At 39.7% G+C, this 17,357-nt stretch overlaps 1 protein-coding gene and 1 long non-coding RNA gene across 4 annotated transcripts in view; one reads left to right on the top strand and one right to left on the bottom strand.

The window, feature by feature from the left end:
- The first annotated feature begins 11,732 nt into the window (after positions 1-11,732).
- LOC310726361 (C-C chemokine receptor type 4-like) lies at positions 11,733-15,188 on the top strand. Of its 3 annotated transcripts, none has more exons than XM_083541877.1 (3): positions 11,733-12,204; positions 12,462-12,529; positions 13,789-15,188. In XM_083541877.1, the coding sequence occupies exons 2-3, from the start codon at positions 12,489-12,491 to the stop codon at positions 14,837-14,839; spliced, it is 1,092 nt and encodes a 363-aa protein (XP_083398003.1). In that variant the 5' UTR covers positions 11,733-12,204; positions 12,462-12,488; the 3' UTR covers positions 14,840-15,188. The 3 variants fall into 3 exon arrangements, with proteins under 3 accessions (XP_083398003.1, XP_083398005.1, XP_083398004.1); XM_083541879.1 differs by lacking the exon at positions 11,733-12,204 and adding an exon at positions 12,331-12,348; XM_083541878.1 differs by lacking the exon at positions 11,733-12,204 and having other exon boundaries at positions 12,419-12,529.
- The window catches only part of LOC310726522, a 14,248-nt gene continuing 11,592 nt past the window's right edge, over positions 14,702-17,357 (bottom strand). Inside the window, exons 3-4 of the long non-coding RNA XR_014533781.1 lie at positions 15,486-15,633; positions 14,702-14,831 (exon numbers count right to left, since the gene is read on the bottom strand). This is a non-coding gene — a long non-coding RNA (uncharacterized lncRNA). The remainder of the gene's footprint in view (positions 14,832-15,485; positions 15,634-17,357) is intronic.

Below are 17,357 nucleotides of genomic sequence, written 5' to 3'. Positions count from 1 at the left end.
TCTTCTGCTTGAGTGAGAGAAATTTGTGTTTTAGGTCAAAAGACAAATATGAGACAATAGATGTGAGATTCGTCTTTCACTTCCTGAGATTTACACCAAGAGTCGTCGAGAGCTCAGAACACGTACGGTTGCAAACTTCATGAGTAAAAGTATTGGAACAGATAAACAGCCGTTAAATAAATAAAAGTCTATAATATGTATATTTGCACATCTGGACAGACAGACAGACAGACAGACAGACAGACACTGTCTCATCATGCAAAAACCTTCAGTTGGTTGTTTGTCTCTGATTCAGGAGATATGTGGTCTTCATGTGGTTAATATCTGATCATTAATTTTGATGAAATCTGATGAGTCTGTATTGTATATTCTCCCTGACGAGGTAGTTTATCGAGTTGGCAGCGTGTTTTCGTATCGTTGCCTTTTCAACACGTGATAGAAAAGTTCCTTCGGTGAGATACGATACGTTTCTGAATGAACCTGCAGACAGAATTTCACCCAATTTCTCTTTATTGGTTTGGATTTCTTTGAATTCGAATTCCAATCTGGGCTTCTGAGACTCGAGTGGTTTGTGGTATGGCCTATATATTTCGTTTCTCACAGTAATTGAACATGTTGTATTGTATTGTGACACTTAAACGCCTTCCCTGTGGTTGTTGTTGGTGATATCACTATCTGTTTTTTTTTTTTTTTTGCAGCTCTCACAACTGCTGCTGTTTTATTAGCCGTCATGTTCAGCATCTGCTTGTTAGTACACCAGTATTGGCTACACCAAAGCGTGATTCTCCCTCTTCTCGCTTTTCTCACATAGACAGCTCTCTAGTTTTTATGTTGGTTTATACTTTCCAGGACTAATACAAAGTCTAAACATCCAAAACTATGAAGTACAGAGTGAGTCTATGGAGCAGGAGGCACCCGAGCAGCACAGGTCCATCATACAGTACTGTCACAAGTTTTCAGCAGGTGTGTAGAAATGCTGTACGTAAGAAAACGATTTTAGAAATATAAAACATGCGATTAGGACTGATTTCGATCTTCACGAAAGAATTTTGGCCATAGAGCCAAAACCCCAACACGGAAACAATTCCAAGAGTCTCAACGCTGCAGGTTTGGAGATGGAGATGTGGTCAGGATTAATGGTGTCCTCAATGCTGAGGCAGATTCTTTATCATGCAGGACCATCGGGGAGGTTTGTCCCTGAATTTATTCTGCAGCAGCACAACGAGCCCAAACACACAGCCGACATCATTAAGAACGTTCCTGGAAGTGATGGTCTGCTTGGGACTACACAAAGAGACAGAGAGATTGGAGGAACCCTACATACACAGAAGATCTGAGGTTAGTTCTCTAAGATGTTTGGGACGATTTACCTGCCCAGTTCCTTTAAAAAGGACAGAGAAGAACTGATGTTGTTTTACAGGCAAAACCTTCTGCAGTATTGATTTGATTAGGATTTCTCTTCTGTCTCTCTTTTGTTCATTGATGAAAAGAAACTATGAACACTTGTCTTTTTGAAAGCGTTTTTTCCACATTTGCCTGAAACTGCACAGTATTTTATCTCCCCATACTTTTGATCACATTGTGTATAAATCTGATTGTGATGTAAATAACCAGAAATCAGAAAGTTTCTTTACTTTTCCCAGATGTTCATGTCTCATTGACTTTATTATCATCTGCTAAATTCAGGCAATCATTTTATATTCTACCTATTTTTCTTATAATTTTACTTATATTTCTTTTATATTTTACATACATTTTTTTTACTCATATCTGGACTAATGATCTCTAGTTTAAATATGCAAATTTGTGTATTAAAAATGCAAACAAGTTTGTTTTGTAATAAAACTTTCATTTACTTGGTGAAAATATAAAAGATGTTCAGAATATTTAGTATAATATTATTTACCATGTTCATGTGCTTCTTCCATATTATATGATTATTGTTCTTGTCTTTATGAATCCTCTTGTTTAAGGCACGTTGTGTAAATGACTTCAGATGCCTTTGTTCCAGTGTAGTTTCATGTGCAATGTTTCACAATTAACCGCTTTTATTCATTAAAGAAATTAAAGAAATCTTTGGCCTTCAGCTCTGTTTACTGAATGAACAGCACTTAAAACAGGAATGATTTTATTTCCGTGTAAACAGAGTGAGACCAGAAATAAATAAAAAATAAACTGGATTATACACGGTTTGCTTTGATCTGTAATTTCTGGCTTCTTCCACAAATGTTCTTACAGCAAGTGATGGTGTTTTTATGCTATAATTCCATCAAACTTGCCTGAATAAATAATGTGTTACAAATAAAGTGTTGATAGAAACCAGTGATTTGTGACCTGAGAACCAGAGCTGCTCTTATAGAACAAAATAGAGACAAAAATATTGGGACACCAGACTTTTTCTGCCACATGTGGATCTTCCCCAAACTGTTGAACCTTCACTTTAACTTGGAGACCCAAACCGAATCTAGCTCCATGCTTTCCATGGGGTTGGAAGATGTGGAACATCTCCTGCTGGGATGAATATGAACTGCACCCCAGTCATCTACATCAGTTCCTGACAGGAAATCTAGTGGAACATCTTCCCAAAAGAGTGAAGGTTATTATAACAGGAAATTGGGACTAAATGTGGCGTGGGAAAGATTTACATAGAAACCTTATGATCAGGTGTCCACAAACTTTTGTCCTTATAGTGTAGAATTCAAAACTACTGTTGTATATTTTATCATATGTATTAAATGAGTATATTTACATGTGTTACTGCATAATAAATATGGAAATATATATATATATACAGTCTGGTCCATAAATATTTTGACAACCATATAGTTATAATTATAATTATACTTAAGCACCACATTTTATTGAAGCTGAATTTAGTTTTGAGGGCATCTACATGTAAATCAGCTGATTTTTATGACCTAACCCATAGATAAATAAACACCAAAACAACCAAACACAACCCACAACTACAACCTTCTACTCTCAATTCTACCTTCTCTAAAAAATAAAGATTTACTCCCAGTTCTCTTTATTTAATCCTGCTGAAAATCAACTACTATTTACTTACACACTTACAACCATGTAATGTCTGGTTTCAGACCCCAAAACAAGACTTTATAACACATTAATACCAAATTCTGTGCTCAGGAAATATAAATAACAGCGTTTACACTGGAAAACGTTTCTTCAACCGATATACAAGCAGATCAAGTTACAGCTGTGGTCGGAGGCTTTTCTACTTACTTTTACTGCTTCCTTTAGTCCAACATCTTCAGAACATCTCAAACTGACACAGCGCCACCTAGGAACAGAGATTAGGGGATTAGGAAACCTCATGACACTCGGAAATAAAAACCCTGTCACAATGTTTAACAGGTACAAGAATCACCTCCAGAAGGTTCTGCATCAGTGTGAAAGTCTACAATCAGGAGAAAATAAAATCTTAGTTATAAACTTTAATTCTGTCTTTTCCTGGACCACATGTATCTTAAAATAAGCTTTCTAATTACAAAGCATGTCTGGGAGGTCTTTCTGTTTCCTCAAACACTGCTGTGATATTGGCTTCATTCGTTCATTTCTGAATCATATTTATCATATGAACATTCGTACAGTTTGTGGCGAGCTGTGCCCATGGTCAGGCAGGATCTCCTGTAGGATTCCAATTTAGAAGATTACACAGAAGAATGTATCTACAACACTGACATATTGTGGTATTTTATTGTTACCATGACATTAGGAATGGCCAGAGCTACTGCTGAAGTTCTTGCACCATAAGCAGCTCAAAAAGTGCCTGACGTTGCAATTAGTAAATGTCAGTGTAGAGTAAGCAGAGACTCCCTAAAAGCAGCTCTTCCTTAATCCTGGGTGTAGTGAGCTCTTATTTTTAGATTGAAATGAGGAAACGGTGTTCTATCTGTTTTTTATTCTTTATTTTTCTCCACTTTCTATTTTCACTTTCAGTGTTTCATTTCTTTATCCCACAGTGCACACAACAAAACTACAGGAATCTTTTACCTCGAGGATTATTGTAATTACTACCTGGAAGTTTTAATACGTGCAGGAATAATCAGCTTTAATCAGTCGTGAAACAGCAAGAGGTTCTTCACCAGAGTCTGAAGATACCACCACATCACCCCTATCTTATTCTGCAGTGGCTCAAAATCTAAATTTCACACTGATTATAACATATAAACCACTGATTGATCTCCTGCTGCAGTAGCTGAGGAAGAAGGAAAAACTACTTGATAGAAGAGGTACAGACTGTTTGTTGTTACCTCGAATACTGAAGGTTACAGCAGGGGGCAGTGTTTTCTCTCACAAAGCCAGACCTCCGGGCACAATAAGTGTCTAGAATTCAGACAGTCTGTGTTCAAGGCGAGCTTGAAAGACATGTTGTTTAGTCAAGTGAATTACTGGTGAATTTAATCATACAGAGAAATAAAAAGACATGAGAAAATGTCGAACTACAGGAACTAAGCAGACCAACACACAGGACTACATCCAGTGAGCAGAGTGTGTCGAAATCAAATTATAGACTCAGTGTTTTTGCATAAAGAGTTTTATATACTAGTGAGAGAAACTAACCATATGCTGAGCATCGAGCATGTCTCCCTAGAGTCCTGTATCCATCACAAACACTGAAGTATGAAGACCAGAAACTTCAGACATCAGCATTTCATTTGATTTTGGACTCTGAGTTCATGTTAATGTTTACTGCTGTGTTTGGTAACAATGTGCAGGTTACTAATACAAATGAGCTGAAATTTCACTATGACAAACTATATGATAAAATGTTCATACTATACTATACATATAAGTTACTATAAATCTAAATAGTACAGATGCAGTTCATCACTCCTGAAGGTGAAGTGATGCAAAATATTTAGTGTGTGCTAGATTTCTAGGTTCTAAGGCTCAAACTTGTTTATTTTGGTGAGGTAGAGTCGATTTATTTATTTATTTATTTATTGATTGATTGATTTATTTAAGATTAATTTATTTAAAATGTAGCATAAACCTTGACCACTGGTTTCATGTAATTGCTGTATGAATGAAAAGACTATTAAGCGGCACCATGCTGATATTATAGGAATCATAGAGCACACTGGTGTTTTATACTGTATAAGAGGTGATTATGTTAAATATTGTTCAGGTACAGAATAACGACCACTGCATAGAAGCACAAACAGAAACAACAAAATCAGAGCAAGCGAGTGACACATTTAACAAGAATCTGATACACTGGAAATATATTGCTGTTAAAAAACTCCTGCTGAAAAATCTGCCGATACAAACACGATATTGCTTTATCACTCTTTTTAACTCGTACGTTCTGTTAAGCTGCTTTGAGACAATGTCCGTTGTGAAAAGTGCTGTAGGAATAAACTTGACTTGACTTGACTTGTCAGCTTATTTCTTGCTTCTGTGCACAGACGGTCGTGTTACAGACGTCAGGAGGTTTGAGATGGATGTGATATCTAAAAGAGAGGCAGTTATATAAAAACAAAAACCCACAAGCCTGCTACAGTACTGCTGTTGGATGTGCGCTTTGTGGCTCAACACTGAGCAGGATGTTATTATCAGAATAACAAATCTTGTTAGTAAACTATGCATCAAATTTCATTCTGTTAATGGTATTTTATCCCAAGTTGTGAAAGTCATTCTCCCGGTGCTCCACCCCGTGTTCTTCTTGGTGGGTTCGCTGCCCGACCTGCTGGTGCTGTGGGTGATCCTGAGATGTTCTCAGATTAAAACCATGACTGACGTGTCTCTCCTGAACCTGGCCATCGCTGACCTTCTGCTAATCTTCTCTCTCCCGTTCCTGGCTCACTATGCCAGAGATACACTGGTCCTCAGCGTGTTCCACATCTGGCCTTTTCTTTAAACAATAGGATATGAATCCCACATAAAAGTGAGAACTGAAGCTAAAATTAAAATGAATGTACTGGTCCTGCTAATTCTACTGAGAGTCTTGGGATTTTACTATTTAATGGTCACCCGGAGACATTGGATACTTTGTAATTCCAAGAAACTGTTCATTTATCTTATTATAATTCCATGGTGGACACTGTACATCATCACAGCCTTCCTGGAACTGAGAGAAATCTTGTGTCTAGATTGTGAGCTCAAGCAGAATCCCTCAGTTGATGCTAAAGGTCACTGAACCTGGAGCTGCCTCAAGTCTTCTGAGACCAAATGTCCAAGTGCACTGTATGAACCATGACATGACCCAAGCCGGAAGTTTACTCACAGAACACAAGTACGGAGGATCTCTCAGGGGATGTCTGGATAGTAGAGAAACAACTCATAAAATGCCTTTTGGAAGTAACAGTGAAGTTTGAGTGTGTTATATATTCCCGCTTTAAGGTCAGTCCAGACTATATTTAGATGCATAATTGGGGGGGTGGAAGCTCCAAATTTTTTAATCCAAGCACTACCAATCTGACGCTACTGGGCCCTTGAGAGAGGCCCTTAACCCTGGATAAGTGCGTCTGCCAACTGCAAAAAAAAAAGTAAATGTAAATAATTAAACTGTACCTTTGCTATTTCATTGCGGTGAACCTACTATCCCTTGTACCTTTACTGTGTACACTACATGACCAAAAGGACGTGGACACCTGACCCTTACACCCTACATTTGTGCTTTTTGAATGTTTAAATCTGAACCCATGAGAATTATCAAGGATTTTGGTTTATTATTAGATTTTGAAATGTGTCTATAAATGGTCCCCGTCCAGCTATGAGGACATTACAGATGGATAAACGCTGGGGAACGCTGACATGCTGTTTCTGATGAAATCCAATCTTGAGTCAAGAGACAGCACAGGTCAAATCTTTCCCATGAACTTTCGGAAACTATATGTTTTTTTTTTAACTCACTGAATAAATAGGAAATCTTCTACAGAGTTATTAATCGCTCATTCCTATAAGATCGGACGCTTCCTCAGTAAACTTCTTTTCCATGGAAGTCCTTTGGAATTTTGTGGTTCATGTCTGCATTTCTTTGCAAATTCCAATCAGATCTTCTGATACTTAATGGGGTTTGCACTTTAACATATGGCCTTTATTTTGTTTTATACTGTATTGACTTGAAATCTGCTCCCATACACTGTTGAAGTTGTTGGTGCATGTCACTGACCTTTGTTTGAGTTTGCATGGAGGAGTTTGTTCCTCTCCAGGACACTTACTATTTTGTTTATTTGTTTAGGATAATGCTTAATTTTCCTTTTTTTCTGCAATAGAAAAAAAGCATTTGTTGTTCTAAAACCTGTATAAAGCATTCAGAATTGATGAAACCTTTCTAAATGTACAAGCTGCCCATTCCACAAGCACTAATGCACCCACTATGCCATCAGAGATGCAGATTTTTTTAACTGAACACTGATAAGCCAGATGTTTCCTCTCCTCTTTAGTCCATAGGATGTGGTATCCATGGTTTCCAAAAATAAATACAAAATTTCGATTCGTCTGACAACAGAACTGTCAGAGAGCCACCAGTCACGCCTCCCTCCAACGCTCAACACTCTCGCTTATCCTCTCCCTCCTACTAATCACCTACACCTGTCCTCCATTTACCCATCTCATTTATAATGTCCCTCTTCCCCTTCACTCACCATCTGATCTACAGTTCACGACCATAGATCATCCGGACTACCTACCATCCTTATGACTGCGTGAATTTCCCATGCTCCTTGCTACGCTTTGGGTGAAGCACAAATCAGTTAAGTTGATCGTTTCCTGAAGTTTAGTTTTTACTCTCTTGTGTTTGCATATTCAAGATCAATAAACGACACCCTGTTTTACTCCCAGTTCCTGACCCATGGTCTATCAGTGAAGAAACTAACCTCAATCGATCCCCAACCAGCTCCCATTGTGGATCCAGTCAATGAACTCGTCGTTCTGGCTCCTACCAGCGTGGCTTCACTGCCTGCCTCCGGCTGCCTTATGTCTCTTCCAGCTTCCTATTCCGGGGAATCGGCCAAATGCAGCAGATTTCTTCTACAAGTCAATCTATACATAGAAATGCAGCCTACCAAATTCCCCACCAATCATTCCAAGTTGACCTTCCTCATCTCGCTGCTAACCGGGAAGGCTCTGTCATGGGTAAGAACGATATGTAGCGCCAATAGTGCCCTGGCCACCTCATACTCGCTCTTCACCAGCCACTTGGCTCATATTATCAGGAGCTTAACCATGAAATTAAAATGGCTACGGTGATATATGACAACGTGCTGGGTCTCGAGGCGTTCATCCAAAGATCCATACGCATCTCCCAGAGGCTGGCTGCCTATCAATCCTAGGAGGCTGAACCACCAGTTTCATCCCAAAACCAGAACCCATGCAGATCAGGTCCCAATGGCTAACAAGAAAGGAGATAGGGTTAGGGTTAGGGACATGCCTGTATTGTGGTGATCCCGGTTACTTTATTCGCCAGTGTCCTGCCTGACCTTTAGCCCGTTAGTGAGTAACGTAGACCTCACTTCTAAGATCACCTACTTATCTAAACTACCAGCCAAGATCATAACCCCCACACTATCACTTCTGGTCTCTGCCCTTGTAGATTCGGGCTCCGCGAGTGTCTAGAGCGCCTCCAGCTGGCCCATGAGAGAGGGGCTCGGAAGCTCACCGTTCAGACGATCCAGGGGGAACCGTTAGGGCGTGTTCGGGTGAAATATTGTGCTCCTGTGGTCACCCTCCAAGTGTGATTGTTCCATCGAGAAGAGATCCTGTTCTTGGTCCTAGAACACTCCATCGCCAGCATAATTCTCGGGCATCCCTGGCTCTCCCGACACTCCCTTATATTCTCCTCGAACCCATTTGACATCCTAGAGTGGAGCCAACAGTGCTGGAACCACTGTCTGCACCAATTGCCCCAACCACGACCAGACCTAATCTCCCTAGCATTAACACTAGTTGAAAGTCCTGAGACCCACAAGGAAGTTGAGGTTCCCCCCGAGTACCAATCGTTCACGGATGTATTCAGCAAGCAGGCTGCCACTCGCCTACTCATTGCCCTTGGTCATTCCAATCTTAACACACACACACACACACACACACACACACACACGCACACACACACACACACACACACACACACACACACACACACACACACACACACACACACACACACACATTCTTACTTTTCAAGCATTTCTCTTATAAAAATAAACAGGCACTAAAACTAAATAAGGGATAATAATAAATAATAAAATAAGGGAGATATATTGTAACTTACAGATGTGAAATAGGCTTTTGTGCAAATCTCAGATATAACAACTGTTTTTGATGGTCCATTTTTTTTTTTTCTTTTTTTTTTGGTAAAAGATGCCCAGTTAGCACGAGCTGGAAACTGAGAGCTGCATCACTTCCCGGAGCATCACTGTGCTCTTCTGTTTGACCACTACGAGTTTCTAAAGAGTAATAAAATTAAGACTCCCCACATGGGGAATAAAATCCTCTCATATATCATTAGAATCCTGCACTTATTGGCTACATTTTCCATCCTTTTATGTTTTGGCTTGAAATGATACCCGCGATTCTGCCTCTTTTACTGTCTTTTTTTTTTTTTTGTGAGTGGTCTCATTAGTTTTGTAACACTATATTGTGTAACACTAAATGGATGGTTGTGAAGATGGCATTGTCCGTGGAGCGGTTTGGACGGTACGCAAACTGCACGGGGTCCAGGGAGGGTGGAAGGTGGGTCTTAATGTGCCTCATGATGAGCCTCTCGAAGCACTTCATCACGATGGGTGTGAGCGACAGGGTGATAGTCATTGAGGCAGGAGACTGTGGATTTCTTCAGCATGGGAACGATGGTTGTTGTCTTGAGGCAAGTAGGAACAACGTTGCTGCTCAGGGAGATGTTGAAGATGTCAGTGAAGACATCTGCTAGCTGTTCTGCACATTCCCTGAGCAGCAGAGAGTTTTCTTCACTTCAGCTGTGGGTTAGGGTTAGGGTAAACTATAACTGTTTACACACACACACACACACACACACACACACAACACACACACACACACACACACACACACACACCTTTATTTATAAAATTTTTTAATTACATCCTGCTGTCTATCATTTGTTGCTCTGCGAGATCCTTTTTTTTTCTAGAAAACTAGAAGGTCAAATGTAAATGTAAAGTTTTCTTGGCTTTGATTGGTCTCGTTAAGGTTGAAGATGAAACAAGTCACACTGGGAGAAATGTTGAATATTGACGTGCTGCTACATGACCAGCTCACTGAAAATGTTAAAGTAATTGGTGCACTGAGCCCAACCTGACTTTGTTAGATGTGCAAAGGTGAGGCCATTCATTGAGAATTTGGAGGGCGTCCCTGAGAGGGTGTGGGGATAGAGTAATATTATTAAACATACTTTTGGTTTTCTTTATGGGATCCAAGAGGGTTTTTGCAACTTGACAAGTAATTTTCTAAGGGAAATGTTAGAGTATAAAAGAGGAGTATAAAGATTTGTAAAATAACAAGATGACCAGTTTAATCATTTAACACAAAAAAATAGTCGTTTGAGAAGGTTTAGTTGAGAGTCTCTTTTTAGTCATGGGGTTTGAGCCTACAGTTCTGCTAGTGGTTTCCACACTTACGACTGCCCTTCCTGGGTTATAAAGAGAGAGATATTTTCCTCCGTGGGGGCTTTATGCATGCAATATTTGCAAATTGTTGAAAAGATCGTCCAGGAGGGGTTGGTGTTCCACGTGTTTTTGGAATAAATGCAGGAGCTTTTTAGTTATTAACTGTTTCTTTGGTCAATATACCTCAACCATATTTGATCTACCCACGGTCCCCCACTGTATCTCTCTTCTGTGGTTCTGTGAGTAATAAGTTATATCAATCAATGGTCTTATGATGGTGTAAGTAAATTTGTCGCAGTAACCTGTTCTGAACACTTTTCTGGTAGTTCTGTACTCTTTGAGCATCTTGAATCTGGTCTACTAGCACCATTTTGTGCTGATGGAACCACACAAGCCACTTTGAAAACCTTGCTAAACAGAACTGCATTTTTGTCAAGGCAAGTCTTTGGATCTTAATTGTGGCATCTGGAACTCTGTTTTCTTAATGAAAATAAAGATGCATCAGTTTTGCAGTTAGTGTGCAGGAGTTGGATGTAGCCTGTGGTCCAGTCAGCATATAGAAGAATAAGACAGACGGGAGAGCTGGTCGGCTAGGGTTTGTTTGTAGCCCAGAACAGACTTCCATCTGCTTGCCGGAATTTTGTTTCCGTGCACACCGTTTAAATTGTTACTCTCCCCTGCTAGCAGCAGCATCAAGAACTGAAGGCCTGGTCCTCAAAACAAGCTTCTTCGGCTTCTTGAGCACAAACTTATTGAGCTATGATCTTGTTTGTCAAGACACATTTTCAAAGCTCAAATTTTTCTGTCTCACAATGACGCAGAAATTTGCCCAGCCTGTTGGTTCCTCTATTTATTTAATGACATTCAGCTACTTTTGGTGGATTCCTCTTATCGATATCCCCAGGAAGAAAGGGGACATCAGGGGTCACAGTGTCACCAGCACTCATTATATTACCATATTTGATCTTGCCTTGTATGTGCCTCCACATGTGCTTTGATATTGTGAACTCCTTTGTGTGCAGCTATTCTCTTTTTCTCTTTACACTTCAGCTTCAAGTCTCTGCAGTTCCTTGAGATTTCGAGTTATGAACTACCGCCTTTTTTTTTTTTTTTTTTTTTTTTACAGAATAAGCTGAAGTGTCATTTCTATGCAGTGCCAAGGCTCATGCACACAGCAGCTCTACACATAATGACAGCCTTCTCAGAATCATTCTGCATGGCTGAGCTGATGAAAGTCTCTTCCTGAGACCGTTATCAGGATGCCCACAGACTATTTGATCTCTCATGAGAAAATTACTAATTACTACATTTGACATCTGATGGTTTCGTCTCGTTAGAGTGAACTACTTTGCTTTTTACATGTTCCTGGTTTACTCTCCCGTTAGTGAACTCGGTACAGCATGTGGAAATGAAATTACAGACTCTGTGCTTCTGCATAAAACAGCATTAGGTGTTGGCAAGTCAAACTAACCACATCTCAAGCATGATGCTTGTCTCTATATAGCCCTGTAGTTGTGACAAAAAAGTGAAGTGTGAAAAACAGAAACTACAGACATCAGCATTTCATTTCGGTTTTGACTTGGAACCCTGAAGGACAGGTCTGTTTCTGAATTCTGTGAGTATGCAGCATTGTGGCAGTGGTGTCGCAATCAACTCTACCTGTATTTTAAATCCTGCATTTTCCTCACTGTAATAATAATTGCTGTTAAATTGTTAAATGTGTTACTCGTTTGCTGTGTCATTCCTCGTTCTTCTTACTGTAAGAGCTAAAACGCATTTACTGTCAGTTCTAAATGTTTAGTTTTAGGAGGTATTTTAACCAAGATTTAGATATTCATTCTCTTCCTCCTTTCTCTGTATTGTTCACCTCAGGAAGAAGTGTTTAGTGTCTGATTCTGAATGGCAGTGATGTTGTACAGCAGCAGTAACACAACATTCAGGTGAGAATATTTTACTAAATAGTTTTTACACACATTAAAAGCATCTTTGTGAATATTTCCACCATAATGGCTTTTACCATATGATCTGAATTTCTAGTTGTATCATTTGTGTAATGTCATGATGCAGGTCATAAAGTATATTATCGTGTATGGAGGTCTATAGTATGAATCAGGATGATTTATTTATAAGGTGATCTACACCCCAGCAATGCAGAAACTGTTGTAAAGATGGCAATAGAGTTTATAACACTGTTATGCAGCACTGTGTATACCTTCTACTGCGTTCTCAAACCAACAACTTGCAAGATAATGGTTATAAAATTGCACTAAAACCATGCAGTATTGCGTTATAATGCTTTGTGCACACCCAACCTAGTGTACACGCTTCCTGTCTTTTATCTGCATCAAGAATTTGCTTGATCTTTACTAAATGATGGTATTAGCTGAAAGGGAAGTGGTTGAAAGATTAGCTGTGCTGCTGTGTGAGATGGTCCTCCACTGTATCATCACTATGACAATCTATTTGCTTTGAATAATGACTACAGGAACAAGTTTGAGATTTGAGCTTAAGTGTAAATATAACTATCTGCTGGTGAGCTCTGGATATGAATTGTTATTTTCATTAAACCCATTCGCTGATATAAAAAAGTAAAAAGCGTATCAATATTCACGTGTGGTGAAGGTTGTTGCACTCAGAGTCGTGTTGCATCGCTGCTGACTTCAGAAACAGCAGAAAGAGAAAGAGAAAGAGAGAGAGAGAGATTTTCAGCAGGGTAAAGACCACTGCACTAAAACCAGACCACTTTACTTTAACAGCAGACGCAGGGAAAAACCTCACATTTAACAACATGGGGTCTGGTGTGTATTTCTGCAGAAACAATCCATGTTGTAATGATCACAATAATCACTGAAAATGTATAATTATAATAATAATAATAATAATAATAATAATAATAATAATAATATAATAATAATAATAATAATAATAATAATAATAATAATAAACCTTCTGCTCTCATTGTTTATCTGTTTATTTCTTGCTTCTGTGCACTTCATGTAGCCACAAAACACTAAATGAAGGTTGTGAAACTACAATGTGTGCATGCAGATATACTCTAATATTATCCCACTGTAATTCCTCATTTTGGGTTGTGAAATGATTAAAACAGTTCGACTTTATTTACTGTTTTTAGATCAGAACTCGATATGTTCCACACTGAACCTTTCTCATGTAGTAATTCTGTCTTTTCTGTTTTCAGCCCTGAATTTATTTCTCCACCTGAATTTGATTACGGTGATGTTTCTGAACCGTGTGTTTACGGCACCCATTCAAGCTACATTCTTCCGGTGCTCTACTCCGTGTTCTTCATGGTGGGTTTGCTGGCCAACATGCTGGTGCTGTGGGTGATCCTGAGAGGTTCTCATATTAAAACCCTGACTGACGTGTCTCTCCTGAACCTGATCATTTCTGACCTTCTGCTAATCTCCACTCTCCCCTTTTTGGCTCATTATGCCAGAGATCACTGGGTTTTTGGTAGCTTCATGTGCACCCTGGTCCTCAGCGTGTACCACATTGGGTTTTACGCCGGCATTTTCTTTATTGTGCTGATGAGCATCGACAGATACTTGGCGATCGTCCATGCCGTGTTCTCTTTGAGAATCCGTACAAAGACTTATGGGATTTTAGCGAGCATCTTCATCTGGATTCTCGCTGTTGCGTCTTCATTTCCTGAACTTCTGTATCTTGGAGTCATAAACAATGGAAGTGAAACACTTTGCAGCGCGTATCCAGAAGATAATCACCATGATATAAAAAGTGGGTGTATCTTTAAAATGAATGTTTTGGGGCTGCTAATTCCACTGATCATTTTAGGATTTTGTTACTTCATGATCCTCCGTAGGCTTCATACCCTTCGTACTTCTACAAAACTGGCTATTCGTCTTGTTATTGTGGTCATGGTGGTGTTCTTCTGCTGCTGGATACCGTACAACATTGCAGCGGTTCTCAAGGCCCTGGAATTGAAGCACATCTTGACTCCAGGGTGTGAACTCAGCAAAACCATCCAGCTTCTGCTGCAGATCACTGAAGCCGTGGCGTATTCACACAGCTGCCTCAACCCGTTCCTCTATGTGTTTGTGGGTGAAAAGTTCAGGAAGCATCTCGCCAGACTTCTCCTCCAGACACCATGCAGCCATGTGCAGTGTATGAAGATCTACATGACCCGGGCGGCAGCTTCAGTGTATTCACAGACCACGAGTGTGGATGAAAGACAGACCGATGGAACCCAGCATATAGAAACACCTACATAAGATAGAATTAAGAAAATCAAGCTTGTATTTGCATGTGTAATTTACACCATATGGACAAAATATTGGGACACCAGACTTTTCCAGCCATATGCAGTTCTTCCCCAAATACCACAAATTTAGAAGCACACAATTTTATCGGACGCCTTTGGATGTGATGGCATTAGATTTTCCTCAAAACCAGCTCCATATATTCAACATTTTAAAACATTTTAAAACTTAATTTTATTCATATATGCATTGTTTCTTTATTTCTTTTTTTTTGTAAGATTTGCAATTATTTAGACTATTTTTTTATTTACAGTGAATGTTTTTCACCCTTTTTTGTATTAAAGTGACTTTTTGTATGTGGAATATAAATAAAAACGTTGGGATTTATATGAAGTTTCCAGACATTCATTTATCTTCTTTCTGGATTATGTTCTTTTTAAAGAAATGTGATGAAGCGTTTCAGGATCTGGACAACCTCCATAATAAGTTCAGGATAAGACACATGAATGCAGTATAAAGATATGAATCTCTGAGCTGCTGCTGGTTTTGTGTAATTAGAAAGTCAGACCAAATGAAACTGTAGAATAAAATGGTTTAGATGTTTGATGTGAATTAGTCATACAGGTTCAAACTGACCTGCACACACCAAAGATCTTACCTGATATGATGTAGATGCAACCTCTTCCTGTAGCTGATTTTACCTACTCGAGGTTCCTGTGATCAGAGAGAATTAGGAATAAGGGGTTTTTTCCTCTTTACACTCAACATTCCATCATCATTGTGGTATTCTTCTGGAATGAACTTCCCTGTAGAGAAAGCACAGGGATGCACATTAGAGGTTTTCCAGGACTCCATAAAAATGGTTATTCAACTCCATAACTAAAAAATGCAGTGAAGGATCATAATGAATGCAGATGCATGACTTGTAACTTCCTGTAGCTTCAGCATCAGATTAAAAACATTGATGTTCGTCTACAAACGGACCAGCAGCCCCTCCCTCACAGCACTTATTATATAAATGATATAATGATATAAGACACTCTGGATAAAGGGGCGTCTGCCAGATGATCAATCAAAATGGATGGAAGACTTGAGTGGGTTTATCAGTTCACTCAAAGGTCTTTAGTTCTTTGTTAAAGTTTAACACACACACACAATCTCTCTCTCTCTCTCTCTCTCTCTCTCTCTCTCTCTCTCTCTCCCGCTCTCTCTCTCTATCTGTAAATAAAAGGAAAATCATTGTCTCACCAACTCTTTCTAAGAAAAAGGCAAAATGTGTCAAATCAGCAGAACATGCAACTGAAAATGAAATTCTGAAAGCATGCAGCATGCAGAAGGTTCTGATTATGAAAACAGACTTCAGCTGCTGTTCAGGTTTTATTATAAACAGGACTGTGGACTTTGCTAGGCTTTAAAGTCTATAATGAATGAGTTTGTGTATTGAGGGGTGCTTCAACTCTATTGACCCCCAACACATGTGGAAATTGATTCAGGCTATCAGTGACCTCAACCCCCCCAGCAGGACACCTCCAAGCTCTGTTTCACTTCCCGACAAGCACAACCTCTTCTACAGTGGTTTTGATAAGGGGAACACAGAGCACATGCTCAAAGCAGAGTCATTACCAAGTGAGCAGCCACTCGCACTCTTCACCTCTGAAGTGTGTGCTCCCCTGGGCAAGGTCAGCAGTCAACCCTTATGGCGTCCCGGGCCGTGTACTCAGAGCATGCACGGAGCAGATGAGGTCTTTATGGACATCTTTAATCTGTCCTTGGCCCAGCCAACTGTCCCCACCTGCTTCATGTCTCTACAATGGTACCAGTGCCAAAGCACTCCGCTGGAACAGAACTTGATGACTTTCTTTCAATCGCACTCACCCAGTCATTGCAAAGTGCTGTGAACTCTAAGGGGCATTTAGCGACCTACAGAATGCTCACCCTGACGGACTGTTGATCGTCACCAGAGATTTCAAATATGTGAATCTCAAATCAGTGCCAAAATTTCTAAAATGGTAAATTTTATCAGCATGTTGATTTTGCAATGAGATTGGATAAACATCTTGTTTATAGAAACAAGCGCATACCGTTTGGAGCTCCACCCCCACCTCGGCTACTCACACCACATCTCTGTTATGCTAATTCCAGCTTACAGTCCGTTTATCAGACGCATTTAACTGGTTCTGAAGATAGTTCTAATCTGTGTGTGTGTGTGTGTGTGTGGGGGGGGGGGGTTGTGGAGGAGTGTGCATGTGTGTAAGTGTAGAGCAGTGTGTGGATGTATTTGTGTGAGTGTAGAGGAGTGTGTACGTATGTGTGAGTGTAGAGTAGTGTGTGTAGTTGTCTGTGTGTGAGTGTGAGTGTAGGGGAGTGTGTGTGTGCTTGTGTGTAAGTGAAGAGGAGTATATGTATGTGTGTGAGTGTAGAGTAGTGTGTGTGTGTGAGTGTAGAGGTGTGTGTGTATGTGTGTGTGTGTGTGTGTGTCTGTATGTGTGTATGTGTGTGAGTGTAGAGGAGTGTGTGTGTGTGTGTGTGT

The sequence above is a fragment of the Silurus aristotelis genome (assembly GCF_946808225.1).
Source record: "Silurus aristotelis genome assembly, chromosome: 1".
Taxonomy (NCBI): domain Eukaryota; kingdom Metazoa; phylum Chordata; class Actinopteri; order Siluriformes; family Siluridae; genus Silurus; species Silurus aristotelis.
This window is presented reverse-complemented; position numbering and strand designations above follow the sequence as displayed.